General features: G+C 42.0%; 1 protein-coding gene across 2 annotated transcripts in view; it reads left to right on the forward strand.

The window, feature by feature from the left end:
• Window positions 1–15,363, forward strand: part of CNTNAP5 (contactin associated protein family member 5) — an 807,958-nt gene that overhangs the window by 551,284 nt on the left and 241,311 nt on the right. For both annotated transcript variants that reach the window (XM_019749551.2, XM_019749552.2), the window contains exon 13: window positions 3,186–3,386. In XM_019749551.2, the coding sequence (XP_019605110.2) occupies window positions 3,186–3,386 (201 nt within the window). The remainder of the gene's footprint in view (window positions 1–3,185; window positions 3,387–15,363) is intronic.

The raw sequence follows: 15,363 nt of genomic DNA on the forward strand, positions 1-15,363 counted from the left end.
CAAATTGCTGATTTGAGTCTCTGCTTCATCTAGTCTGCTGGTGGTTCCTTCTAGTGCATTCTTCATTTCCATTATTGTGTTCTTCACTCTGACTGGTTCTTCTTTATGGTTTCAATGTCTTTTTCTATGTTTGATATCTCTTTGTTGAAGTTCTCACTAAATTCCTTGAGCATCCTTATAATCATTGTGTTCAACTCTGTCTCTGGTAGGTTGCTTGCCTCCATTTTATTTAGTTAATTTGTTTTTGTTTTGGTGCCTGTTGAGACCACCCTTTGGGTGTGCCACTTGTGGGGCTAGTTGGGCAGTGTTCTGAAGCCAACCTCCAAGTATATTGGTTCTGGGGTCTCTTACAAGGGGCTCTGGTGCAGGCCCTGGTTAGCCACTGCCTGTGTCCCACAGAGGAGTACCTGGTAGGAGCTACAAAGCAATTTGTAGCTCTTTGCTGCCTGTACTAACCCTTGAGACACGTGGGAAAGGCCATTCTATGAACCAAGAATGGCTCCCACCAGTATTGGATCTGAGGTAGCTCTGAAAAAAGCCAGGACACCCTGACTTCTACTACCAGCAGCCAGCTCCCGTAAGGTTCAGCCACATGTGATTGCCTTGTGTAGTATGCCAGTTGGATGAGGTGGGGTCTCATTGAGGCAGCAGGGTGGAACAACCGAGCTCACCAGGCCAATCAGATTCAGATTTGGCCTGTGGAGGCGGTCTCAACGCAGGGAAGGTGGTGCCTGCCTGCCAGCTGCATGGAGAAGGACACCACACAATGAAAATGGCAATTGTGCTCCAGCCCTCCATACAAACTCAATATCTCAGTCTACCTCCCATATGTCTTTGACACCTCCTGAGTTACTGTCCCTTCGCTGGAGCCCAAGGTGAGTGCCTGCGAGTGAGAGAGTCTGTCCTTGGGCTATTTAAGAGGACACCTTGGTACCTACAGACTTCTGCCCCACCAGGATGGTTGGAATCCTGAGTGTTTTTCACAAGACATTTGGTGGGAGCTCCTCTTCCCAGTATCAGTTCTCTGGGCTGGGAAGATTGGTTTTGGCTGTGTGCCTTGCTCCTCCAAGGGGAACTTGCACAGGCAAGATATCCTTCCTGCTTTCCTGATTCTCAACTGCCACATGCAGGTTTGGGGCACATTTGGAATCTCTGCCCCTCCTGCCAGTCTCTATATGGCTTCTTCTTTATATCCTTAGTTACAGTACTTATGTTTGACTAGACTCAGATGATTCTTCAGATTGATCATTCTATAATTTAGTTGTAATGTTAATGTGTTCATGGAAGGAAGCACACACACTGTTTATCTACTCCACCATTTTGGATCTCCTACAACATTACATTATTGAGTAATTGCTTTTTTTTGGTGATTTTGGTCTATATTAGCACAAATATTTTTGGAGTTCGGGGGTTAATTATTTGTGTAACATTATTATTTTTACCAATATGAATCATGTCCTATTTTTACTTTCAGAGTCAAAATCCAATAACTTTCATTTTGATTTGTTTTTTTAGACTTTACAGAAAATGTAACTCTGCCTCAGTTAAACATTGGAGACATGTGGGCTATTAGTGGCTGGTTTTAGGAAACAGTCTTAAAATGAATCATAATGTTTGAGAACAGTTTAATTTTATGCTGCCAGAAATGTGTCCTTTTTCAGAGTTGGCACATACTTTAGAGATAATTGAAACCAAACTCTCTTTCTCTTTTTCCTCCTTCTACTATCTTGACACTGAAGTGCAAGGCAATGAAGTTACTTTCCCCAAATCAGATGGTTGCCATTCTTTTTTCAGCTAAATCATGCCAACAAGCGTGGTCCTGCATGCGCGGTAGGACCAATTAATAGTAGTGACTATATCTGGTATGTGCGCTCATCGTTTTTGTCTAATAGATGCTACTTGGGCCATTTCTTTACGTCCTAGACCCTGGTTTCCTCATTTATAAGGCTGAGGAGTGAGGGAGGAAGAAACCACATGATGTCTATGGTGGCTTCTTTTGCAGTCCTGAGAATCTAGGGAGAGTAATAATGTCAGTATGTGGTAAAGAATCTCAGATGACAAAAGCTCTTTATGACTTCCTATTTCCTCTTGACTTTATTTGTGAGCATGCTCAGAATTAAATCCTCTGTCCAATTGCAGTAAATGTTTTATCCTAGGTTATTATTACAGAATGTCTGATGCTTCCCAGAGAGTCTTGCAACTTCATATTTGTGGTCGCTATTCTACGTTAACAGCCTGGCCACAGTATTAGCTGTCTTTTTTAAAATATATATTTAATTTTTTACTGATGATAAAACTGAGCTCCAGAAAAGTGAAGTGACTTGTCCAAGCTTGTTGTTGGCAGAAATAGGTTTCAGTTATAGATCTCTCAGTCTCTAAAACTCAAATTCCTCTTCTTTCTCCTTGCCTCCCATTCTTCCCCGTGGTAGGCAAAACATGTTCTCCATCCCTGATTTAAAGGCCTTCGTCTCTGTGTTCTTTTACTGTAAGCCTCCACAAGTATTTTTGGCAACTAGAGTTGACATGGAGAATAAATAATTTAAAAAGTGCAATGAAATGCTTTGCAGTACAGTAGAAAGCGCCCAATCCCATCCTTGTGAATGATGTGTGTGTATTTTATGGATACTTTCTGTTTGTATGTCTTAATTTGCACATGAAAGTTATGGTTCTCTGAGAGAATCATCGATGCTAGTGTTTCTCTTGTGAAGGAGTTTGCGTTAATAGCTAGAAACACAGCTTTGGAGGATGGACATCCTGGGTTCCAGTTCTTGCTTAGTCACTACCTGTGTGATCCGGGGTCAGCTGCCTAACTCTCCTCACTTACATTCCCCTTGTTTCTGTCACAACAGCATTAACTGTCTTTCTGTTTAGGTAATATTGATTTTAATGCATTAACAGGCATTAAATTATTAGCATAAAAGTAGTGGAGTAAAGGCTCTACAAATTTAGCTCTTAAGATTATTAACCCTCATACTAACTCTGGGTAGAGCTCTATGAGGAACAAAAATTCTCTGGTTAAATTCTTTGCATGAGTAGAGTACTGAGATGGTGATTAATTATCACATGTTGAGCCACTCATAGCATTACTTGCACAATTCTCTCTTTATTTTTCAGCTTTATTGAGCATGATTCTTTTTTGACCTTCCTTCTGACATGTCCTTCTTTGGGTTGCGTTTTCTGGGCAGAGGACAAGATCTGGACGTCAGTGCAGCACAACAACACAGAGCTAACCCGTGTGAGGGGTGCGAGCCCCGAGAAGCCCTACTCCATGGCCTTGGACTATGGGGGCAGCTTGGAGCAGCTGGAGGCAGTGATTGACAACTCTGAGCACTGTGAGCAGGAAGTGGCCTACCACTGCAGGAGGTCCCGCCTGCTCAACACACCTGGTAAGGCTCACCCTTGCTCCTACTCTGCCTGGGCCACAAAGGGCAATCACACGGTGACACGGGTCCCACAACCTGGAGTATTAAAGAGTTGGGTATGTGCCCACAAGGGCACTGCAGCTATAGTTGTTCACTGTGCAGTGAAGAGAAACACTGCCAGGAGGACTAGTGATGGGCTAGTCGTGGCTCTGATACCCAGGGTATGACCTAGAGGGAGTCCCACAGCCTCTTAAAGTCTTCTCATCTTTAAAAAGGGAGTGATGACAGCACCATCCTGCAACAGTTGTGAGAGTAAAAGGTTCCTTAAGAGCAACTGCACTCAAAGAGAACATTTGAGCTAGACATAACAAATGTGGAGGTGGGACATTTCTGGCATAGGGAATAGCATTTGAGAAAGCCCAGGGATCTTTGCACATTCACCAAAGAGCAATGAGTCATGTCTGGGGCACAAAATGCACAGGGGGTGGTATTAGGCAATGAAGCCTACAGGGCAGACCGGGAGAGATCTGTGTGTCTACAGTACTAGTTACCTGAAAAGTGGAGGTCTCAATGGGAAATTTTTTTTTTTAAATAAAGTTTGCTTTTAGAAAAAAGAAATTAGGTTAAACCTATTTTTTAATCTTTTCCTCTGGTTATATTTTAGAGTGAATGGTTGATATAGTTATTAACATATTTGCAAAACCAAACCAAAACAAAACAAAACAAACAAACAAAAAAACCTCCTAGAATTGCTTACCAAAACGGCAAAGGGATTTTGCAAAATGTCAGGTGGGGCTTGTTAAAATTTATACGTGCCCTGGGAGTCAGTCAGTTTTTGTGATTAGTAGTTCATCATTTTTCAATAGCCAAAAATAAGGCTGTGTACCACAGGGATATGGGAGGTCCAAGAAAGGGTTGCAGAATCTTTTGCTTCAAGAAACTTACAATCCAGTGATTGGAAGTTAGGAATTATGAATGACTTGAGAAAACTAGACAATGAAATGTCAAAAAAGGAGAAGGGATAGATGTCTCACTAAATATAACACACCGCCTCACTAATCTAGGATTTTTAGTGAAGACCTTGTTCCACATAAGTAAATTTTCCAGATAACTGTTGCTTATCCCTTTAAGCACCAAAAATCTTTTGAAAGAGTTTTAACTATTTTAAATGAGAATCTCTCTCAAATGGATTACACGCTTCCTTGCCTTCTTAAACAGATAATTCTGAACATAAAATGTAACCTTTTCTTGATGACTCAGGATCATCATTGTGAAAATCAATTACTGTACTCCCCTTGGATCCAGCCCTGCTCACGGGGCTGATTAGATCTGAGGTTTGGTTCCTCTTTTCCCAGCATCCTCATGTGGTGATGCCTTGGGAGATTCTGTTTATATTTATTCATTTTCTTTCTCTTTTGGCTGTCAAGCCTGCACATGTCACTCTCAGCGCTATTTGCAGAAGGCCTATCTAAAAAAACCGACGTACCCTCTTTTCATTGTGTTGTTTTTAGTTTTCTAAGGTTTGGGTTTGGTGGGATTTAGGGAAAATGGTATATGATCATTCTGACTATGGGACTTCATTTGGTATATGTGTGCTGTGATGTCAGTTTGGCTACATCATTGCCTTTGTATGTGTTTTTGTTTGTTTGTTTGTTTTCTAACGTACTTGTATTTAATTTTGTAAGGATGTTTGAGTGGGAGGGGCATAGATTTGGGATCAGGTAATATTGAGAGTAAGGTCTTAACTCTCTATGCCTCTTACTAGTTAGGTGACTTTGTACAGGTTGATAAATTTCCCCAATTTCACCACCTGAAAAATTTACATGAACATCTTGAACTAATAAGGCTGATAAGAGGACTGAATGAAAAATGTCGTCTGTGCTCCGTGTCCCATGCCTGGTACAGAGTAGGTGTCCAACAAACACTAGTTCGGTCTTTCTTTCCTTGCTCATAGCTTCCATCCCAAAAAGGAAGGTCCAAAACTTGTGCTGTCATGGGAAAAAAGCTCAAGGAACACATTATTTCTATGTAAACTGTGTAAACGGAAAAAATATATAATAATTATAACTCACGCCTGCAGATAATCTGGCCACACAGAGAAGACGAATATTGCATTCAGGTGTGTATCCTTCCAGATTTTTTCTCAGAAAAACACAGTGAGAACATAGCACACATATATTGAGGTTTGAGGGTATTGATTAAGACTTGTTTCCCATGAATCAAATGAGATAAATGAAAGACAGTGGGTATGTACATACAGCTGTTGGTTTTCACCTGGTGAGTGGGATTGGAAAACGCAGTGTGCACCAGTCACCAAGAAGACCCCATGCCTCTTGGCCTCCACCTGCAGCGGTTGTGGCCCTGCGTGCACGAGGTGGAGCTGCAGACACACAGCCCCATAGAGACATGGCCCCAGACTCACACCCATTAGTGCAGAGACCGAGCACCTGGGCCACAACTCAGCTGTGCTCATTTCATGGACATGGGGTGGAGATAATTCGCACCCAGAGCCAGGGCCCAGGGCACTGACTTAGCTGGGGCTCCTGAAACAAAATAACACAGACTGCCTGGGTCATAAAAACCTGACGTTTATTTCTCACAGGTCAGGACTGTTCCATGATTAGGGAGCCAGTATGGCTGGCCCCTGGGCAGGGACCTCTTCCAGGTCACACGCAGCTCACTTTTCTTCATCTCCTCACATTGTAGAAAGAGAGTGAGAAAACATTCACGAATCCATTCATGAGGGCTCCGCCCTCATGACCTAATTACCTCCTGAAGACTCCATCTCCTAAAGCATCACACTGAGGGTTAGGGTTTCAACCCTCTGAATGCATTGCGGCGGGACACACACATTCCGTTCATAGCAGGCACACACCTGCAGGAACTTTTTCCTAATCTCCCTAATTATTAAACCAACCCCTTATCAACAGGGAAGGCCAGGGAGAGAAGGGGAGTCGGGTAGTGATAGAGACCATCTACTTATGTACCTGCTGATCTGGAAGAGCTGAGCAAGTGTCTCCCTTCTCTGCTGAAGCAGCCCCCCTGTAATATTGTCTTACTCCATGTATTTGCCACATGTCCGATGTACAAATATCTTCCCTTATCAATAAATATGACTTTATGCCAAATGTTCAATAACAACAGAGTCTTCCATGATATGGCTATATCACATGGATAGACAAAATTAACAAATCTCCTGTTTTGGACATTTAGATTATCCTCCTGTTTTTCACTATTACAAATGCTACAAGAACATTTTTGCCCATAGATTTTTGTCAATAAAACTTATTACATTCTTAGGGTAAATTCCTTGGGGTGCTATTGCCAGGGCAAAGAGTGTGCATATTTTTAAGGTTTTGCCATATTGATTTCTACAATGTATCGTGGTTTTACCAATTATACTCCCAACAACACTTTAGGATTGAGTGTCATTTTCCAGCAGTAGGTGTTATCATCTTATTTCAACGTTGGCAATCTGATAAATGCAGTGGGGGCTCAAAGAAAATTAGAAATATTTTTTGTCAATTAAAAAAATGTGCAGGCTGATTCCCATAGCTTACTGGAGGCAGATACTATTGGGTACCAGGGTTAGTAGAAGCTATAAAATATTATAAATTGTGACTATAGTGGAATCAAATCAATTAGAAGAGAATGTGGAGGATGCCTTCTTATTATAGATGCTCCTCCATAATATACGTGATAGGTAATGGAGGGAAGAAATAAAAGAAGGCAAGATGAAAGAAAAGTGAATTGCACTTCAAATGGCCACCAATGACTCAGTATTTATCCTCCTTGAAGATATGTGTGGGCTGCTGTGCAAGCATTACCTCTAATCCACACAGTCGTTCTGCACAGTCAGGGTTATTATCTCCATCTGACATTTCAGGAAACAGGACCTCAGAGAGCATAGGACGCTTGCCTAAGGATACACAACTGGGGAGGGGAAGACCTGGTTTTTGAACCCAGTTTCTCCTGGAATCAAAGCAAGAATGCTGTTTCTGATACACCTAGAGTCAAAAGTTGAAAGGAAATGGACTAGTCATGGAAAACATGACTTTATGTGATTGTCCTTATTTTGTAAGAAAATGTAGATGAAGAGATAAATAAACAGCCAGAGCCACCTCTGTGTTTGCCAGGTGGCTTGAACTGGGCAAATTCCTTCACAGGGCATTCAGTGCGCTTGCTTAGATACAGCGTCTTCCATGGTCCATGCCCCCTTCACATGGTGGCCCTGTGTGTCCCTATAACTGCGTCCCCAGAGACTCATTCAGTCTGTTCTCGGCTCTGACTTCGGTGCCACTCATCCAGCAGCAGCACAGGGAGACAGAGACGGGAGACAGGCAGGATAAGGTCAGGCCTTGCTGCCACTGTATCTTTTTCAGTCAGTTAGTGATTGAACCGTGACATTGTCATTTTGTGACAGTTTCCCCTGATAGTCTTCCCCGACCTGCTGATAAGTGACAGCCAGTGGGATGTGGTATCTGTCTCTTTAACGGAAGGTTTATCCTAGAAATTCTCAGAAGGTCCAGAATCTCAAGCCATTGGAGTCCCTTTGAAAGGTGTCTTCGCCGTCCCCATGTACTTTGTAGTTGTACTCACGATTCTGGCTGCTTCCTACCCTGAGTTTTATGCCAAGTCTCTGTCCCTGTGCTTCAGAGCAGCTTGCGTGACAGTGGTTAGCAGCCCACCAGGCTCAGAGGCACCCTGTCACCAGCAGGGGCCCACTAGTCCTCAAGGACAAGGGCTGTTCCTGTTGAGCCCAGGCCTTTCCTCACTGTCAACACCTCCACAGGAGTTTTGCCTGAGGTGGGTTTCCTGAAGGTAACAGGTTATGAGGATATGCAATAACACAGAACCCAGCTCAGGAAACACTACCGCAGAAGACAGGAGAAGAAACATTGAGTCACAGTCTGGAAGATGTTTAATCACATGGCCAGTTTGCTCTATAGCCCGCTACTGCCATGGAAGGGAGACAAGTTTGAAAAGGGATGAGCAGCCGATTCCCTGAGGAAGCCCAGAACCCAGGTCCCAGGTCCCTGCTGGCAGTAAGCATTGAAGCTCTGCCTACCCCAAATGTGCTCCTTGGCGCCCAGAACCCCACCTTGGTGTTTACTTGTAGGGTGTAAGTTTCAGGTGGATGCACCTTTTTGCATTCACCACTCTGTGCAGTGAGAGTCTGACTGTGAACATCATCCCCCATGGCTGTGAACTCCCTATGGCAGAGGTAAGAAGTCAATACTGATACACAGGAAACCACTGGCCATTCAGACTCCCGGACCTTGAAACCTAATAGCTGTTGGAGATCCTGGCTGGAATTTGCTCTGGTTCTGAACAGAAAACATTTGCCAAGCAAATCAGCCATGCAAACGAGTTTGCCATGAGAAATGTTGAACTTCCTCAGGAGCAGTAACACTTCAAGGCCCCCATCCCCTACCAGTAACAGGCTAATGTCACTCCCATTCATTTCTCCATGCAGGCACATGAGTGGTTTCCACCTTGAGTCAGTTGTGTCACCTAGTTATATTAAAAGTAATAACATCCTATTTCTTTTAAAGTATTCTAAAAATATCAATTTTCCTTTTCCCCTTAACTGATGGCAGTTTAGTGAGCATATTATTTAATTGGCTAAGTATACGAATATGTGGTATGTAGTTTAGACTCTCTCCCTGTAAATATACACTATAGTATGTATGAGTATACATACACACTATTTATATACCATAGAGCATATGCTATATAAGACATGTTATGTATTGGTATATATTGGTATATATACTCATCATATACTCTGCATTTCAAATACATCTATTAAAGTACTTGTGTGTATAAACCTCATGTCTATTTGTGATATTCGACTTTTGATATTCGATGTGCACAAAACTAATGAAAAGTCAAACGACTGACAGAAAAGAAATAACACTTCAAGGTTCTCTGGGATTACTAAACTTAAAATTCTTTGTCCCCAATATTTGTACCAAACAAAATCAATTAACATTTTCTTTGTTACATTTTCTTTCACACAATAATTATTTATTGATTATTCATTATGTACCACATACTTTTTTGGTCAAAGGGAATGAAACACTGAAAAAACAGAATTCCTGCCATAGCATTATAGTAGGGATGACATAAATAAAATAAACACACATGTATGCACACACACATGCACATGTGCATACACGCATGCACATGTATGCATATATACACATGCAGGCACACACATACATGTACACACACACGGAAACAGTTCATGGAAAGTGTGAAGCAGAAAAGTCAAGAAAAATAAGGGGCCTGAGAGTGACCATGGTGCAGAGTTCGATTTTACAAGATAGGTAGTATGATAGAAAAGACCCCCTTAGCTGGTAGAGGGCATGCCACTGCCACCAGAGTCCTGGGTGAAGGGAAGGTGTGGGGCCTGTGAAATCTGGGACGGAGGATTCCAGGCTGAGCAACGGCAAGGAGGCCAGTGTGGCTAGTGGAGGGCGAGGAGGGAGCAAGCGTGATAGGAAAAGGAGCTTGGGTATGTGCAGAGACCAGATCATACAAAGCCTAAGACTACGAATTTTATTACAAGTGTTCAGGGAGTTCACGGGAGCGGTTAAGTAAGGGAATGCTCTTTCTCTTCCTATTTCAAATCCAAAGGCTAATGTCTGTTCATTTACAGGCTCTCCCAGGTGGTCATAATTTGCTAAGCACATAGACATTTTAGGTTATTGCCTATTCCTGTGAGCAAGAAAGAGCTAAGCGCTCCCTGAGAGAGGAAACCGTGTCTCATACAGTGCTGATCCCCACAGTCTAGCTCAGTGCTGTCAGCAGAAGGCTGAGAGTACACCTTGGATCACTTCTGCTTCCGGCACTGCTTTCATCCTCGCTGTCCTAATGAACTGAGTGGAGATCACTCTGCTGACCTACCCCCACCACACATTCAAATCTTAGAGGTCTCTGTCAGAGACCTGAAATCCTCGTTCCCTACAGCACACCCCCCTCAGATACCTATAGTTGTTTTATCCATCCCTCCTTGCTCCCTCCCTTCCTCCTTCCCCCTGCTTCCCACTTTCCCTCCCTTCTTCCTGTCTAAACTCCCTCTTTCCATCCTTCCTATACACACACGAAATACAAGGATAGAACTGAGCCCAAAGTCCACTGTCCTTTCAGTTCACCACGTCGTCACCATACTACTGAAAAAAATGTTGTCACAGAAGCAGCTTAATCAAAGACAAAAGTCTGTTATGACACGTGGAAAACACAATACCAGGGCAGTATTTGAAACTTCTTTAATAAATTGGCATTTCTACTTTATATACATTAAGACATTAGAAAGAAACTCATGGTTCCTATAATGCATACTTTTTGATGTCAACACTGCTGCTAATGACATTGACTCTCAGCTACTGAGTTCCTTCTCTCTGCCAGGCCTTTCAGACATGTGTCCTTTAACCCTCTCAATGGTCCTAGAAATTTGTATTGCCATTCTCATTTTATCCATGGAGGGGGAGGCTCTGATAGCTACCAAGGGCTAGAGAGTGCTTTCAAACAAATGTTTCCCTGATTTTAACCTCTATCTGCATTCCAAAATAACATACAGAAAAAGACGGAAGTTCTCACAGAGAAGGAAAATAATAAAAGGAGGATCCAGGTAGCCAAGGCAAAAGTTCATCTTCTGTTCTGGTCATCAACTGTTATGTAACAAACTGCCACAAAACTTCGTGGTTTAGAACAGTGGCAATATTCATTTTGCCCATGAAGCAGCAGCTTGGCAGGGTCCAACAGGACCTGTGCATCTCTGCTCTGCTCCACATCCCCTGGGGCTGTGTCTGGGGTTGGGCCTGGGCCATCTAAAGGCTCACAGACTCAGTGGGTGCTGGCTCTGGGCTGGGGTCCTCAGTTGGGCATGTGTCTGGGACCTCCATGGGACATGTATTCTTTCCATGTGGCTGCTTGACTTTCTCATAACACAATACTGGGTTTCATGGACAAATGCCCTAAGAGACAGAGAGAGCCAGGTAGAAGCTATATTGCATTTTATTACCTAGCATTGGACTTTTACTGCCGTGTTACTTTTACTGCATTCTAGTTATTAGAAGACAGTCACTCAGGCTAGTCCACATTAAGAGGGAGGGAAACCCAATTCCATCTTTTAATGAGGTAAATGTACAGACGTGTTTTAAAACTACCTCCTCTTACAAATTTTGCATGAATATTCAACTAGCCAAAGGGAACAAAACAAATTCAAGGTAATGTCAGGAGTCAAACCCAGGTCTCTCCAACTCATGGAGGCTCTTTCACTCAATGGCCTGCCTACCACTGTTTAGCACATCTAATTCATGTGTCTGACTCTCCATTACTCCCTCTTAGGGACTTCTGTCATCCTTAAAGTAACATGTCTAAAATGTGTTTACAAGAGTTTACCAAAGGGCTTAAAAACTGTAAAGAAAGCATTACGTGAATCAAGTCAGTGCATTTTACTGTGTGTGAAGCCAACTTGACGAATGTCCTCATAACTCACTCTGGACGTTTCACATGAAGTGCAAATTAGAGGTGGTGGATTTTATAAAGAAGACATACACCTTAATGGAGCTGTAGAGCTGTAGATGTGGGTGTGTATCTGAGGAAAATAAAAACTATCCCACAAAACTCATGACATGATATGTGCCTGGCTGCAAATGAATTGCTGTTCAGACCATTAGTTACTTCGGTTATCAATGTGGATTGCCCAAGGATCAACATCTGGATCCTGTATTATATATATATATATATATATATATATATATATATATATATAATTTAATTTAATATTCTTACACTTTATGAAAGACCGTGTTCACTTACTTTCTCTCAAATGTGCATGTAAGAAGAAGAATCCTATTTTCTAATGTTAAATTATAGTACAGTGGCAGCAACATGATGATGGCATGAAGACTGGAATCATAAAACCTGGTCTTAAATTTCACTGTTTTTATTTATTAGCTGTGAAATCCTGGACGAGTTACATGGGCCTCTGAGCCTCAGTTTCCTTACCTATAAAATTATATCAGATAGATGCTGTGTCTTGCATATAATAGACATCTGAGATACAGCTGTTATTTTAGCCAGTATTTTATCACATTTTCCAAAGAACAGGAGGAATATTACCTTTCCTAGCTACCAAGATATGGTCTCAGAATCACATGATTTATCTGGTGAAGGAGCTCAATTCTGGGATTTGCCTCTTGTTGGCCTGTGGGCATGCTTACTTTCTAAGCTGTAATTCATTTATTTGTAAACATGATATTTACCTACCTAATAGGGCTGGTGAGAGTGTTAGAGTTACACCCATGTCCCCTGCTCACCTCTAATCCACTCATCTATCATTCTCATTGCAATAACTGGTACCATCATCTATCTAGTTTCTTAACACAAAAACCTAGGACTCATTCCTTCCTCGCCATCTCAGTTGCCCATTCAGTACAAAAACGAACGCCAAACCTCACAGGTCACAGCTGACTTTGACTCCAGCCTTTTCTTTCCAATTCCACTGCTACAACCTAAATTCAAACCCCTCACCTCCAAGGGAGACAACTATATCAGGTGCCTGCTTCCTCTCTATTCCATGCTTTCCCCACCTTCCTATTGTTCATATCTCACACACCAGCCAAAGTGATGATATTTCCAAAACGAGGTTATGTAACCTGGTTACAAACTCTCCCCATTGTCCTTGAAATCGAACCCAGATGCCCGACTGTGGTCTACAGACCTCTGCAGGCTGAGGCCCCGCCCCAGCTCCTGTTCTCCCACCTGCCCAATAAATTTGGCCCTATTTCCCTTTATTCTGTTCTTTGTCAAGCTTGCTCCCCTACCTCTTAGTGCTATGGCACTAGCTGTTCTCTCTACTCAAAAACTTCATTCCTCTTCCTGTGCTTAGCTCTCAACTTAAATTCTACATACAACTCAAGTATCTATTCCATCACTCTTTGCACTGCATCCCATTTTAATATTCTGCCTAGAGGTTATTACTACCTGATATTTTCTTCCCATTTGTTTGTTGACTGCCTACCTCTGCCAGTAGAATGTGAGTTCCATGAAAGAGGGAACTTCTTTGTCTCATTCACCACTTTATCCCCAGAATGCAGAGAATAGTACCTGGCACCCAGCAAACATTAATAAGTAGTTGTTGAATGAATAGAAGATTCTTCCTCAATTAATAACTATCCCCTATATACATATGTCAGAGGACCCATGATAAAACACGTGTGTTGGGCTAACCCTGCTGCACAGACTTTTGGCAGAAAGCAGCTTCACATAGTGGGAGGGTCTGCACTTGGCGTGGACGCCACCCTCCCACTCCTGCAACATCCACCATTGACTCTCTGTGACCTTGAGCAAGCTACTTACATTTTATGGGCCTCGGATTTCTCATCTGTAATCCCAGTGGGTTATTGTTGATGTTCTCCAAATACGAGGTGTGATCAAAACATATGGTGAACATTTAAATTAAAAACAAAACATGATCATAGTGAAAGACACATTGCCATTAATCCCCATCAAAATACCCCCCTCATTTCAAACACACTTATCCCATTGTTCTTGGCACTTTCTGAAGCAGTTCTGGAAGTCCTCTCTTTTGAGTATCTTTAGTTGTGCTGTCATGGCTGCCTTGATGTTCTAAATCGATTCAAAACATTTACCTTTCAGGATCATTTTGACTTTGCGGAAGAGCCAGAAGTTGCACAGTACCAGACCCAGTGAATACAGTGGTGAGGACTCACTGTACTGTTTTTATTTGACAGAAATTGCCATACCAGAAGTGATGTGTGACATAGAGCCTTTCTATTGTGATCAACAAATACAGCGAATGCTGCTGTCGAGGGCCATCCAACAGAAAGGCAGGGATCTTTAATATGGGAAGCAGCACGTCAAACCTTAGTAACAGTGTGTGACAAGTTTCAACTTGTTCAGTGCAGTTAGTCAGGTGTGAGCTACAGGTGAGAGAAGGTGTGTTTTAAAATGTGTCGTAAATCATCCTCCATCATGACAATGCTCTGTGTCACACATTGCTTCTGGTATATGGCAATTTCTGTCAAATAAAAACATTACAGTGCGTCTTCATCCTCCTTATTCACCTTATCTGGCACCATGTGACTTCTGGTTCTTCCCCAAAGTCAAAATGATTCAGGATATTAAGGCAGCCATGACAGCACAACTAAAGACACTCACAAAAGAGGACTTCCAGAACTGCTTCCGAAGATGGCAAGAATGATGGGATAAATGTGTTCAAAGTGAGGGGGAGTATTTTGAGGGGGATTAATGGCAATGTGTCTTTTACTGTAATATTTTTTTTTATTTATTTAAACATTCACCGTATTGTTTGATTATTTTATTTATTAAATATTCACCTCATATACATTCTTCCCTCACACTTCATGACTCTCTACTAACCAACACAAAGTGATATAAAATACATGTCACAGTTTGTTACTTTCTTTCCTGTCACAGGAAAAAAAAAATGGAAAGGTTGTTAAAAAATGACTTTTGACACTCTTAAGGCCATGAAATATGATAATTTATTTACATAGTAGGTGATATTTTTTGACACATTTATACACCTGATCTTCTCAGAATATACTTTTTATGTCGTAATACTGTTTGCACAGAGAAGGTATGAAACTTCCCCAAGGTCATAACAAGCTAAGAATCATAAGTGTAACAATTTCTTACCTTAGAGTTTTTATGCATCCATTACAGTATTTACTTTATAAACATATTCAGTGGTAGATGTGGAAATACAGTTATACAATATGCACAGATGAGGTCAATCAGTGTACACAGATTTTGTGCTGTAACAGCACTTCATAGCTTGCTATCAGGAGTCAGGGTTGATGCTAGGTTTCTGCCCCAGGTGGGTGTCTGAGTCTTCACTCTAATCAGGCCACAGGGGAGGCAGCCGATGCTAGTGAAGAGGCCAGGCCATGGTATCACCTGCCTCGGTTCACACACTTGGTCTGTTATGTATCAGCTATATGAT

The sequence above is a fragment of the Rhinolophus sinicus genome, linkage group LG01, assembly GCF_036562045.2.
Source record: "Rhinolophus sinicus isolate RSC01 linkage group LG01, ASM3656204v1, whole genome shotgun sequence".
NCBI classification, from domain to species: Eukaryota; Metazoa; Chordata; class Mammalia; order Chiroptera; family Rhinolophidae; genus Rhinolophus; species Rhinolophus sinicus.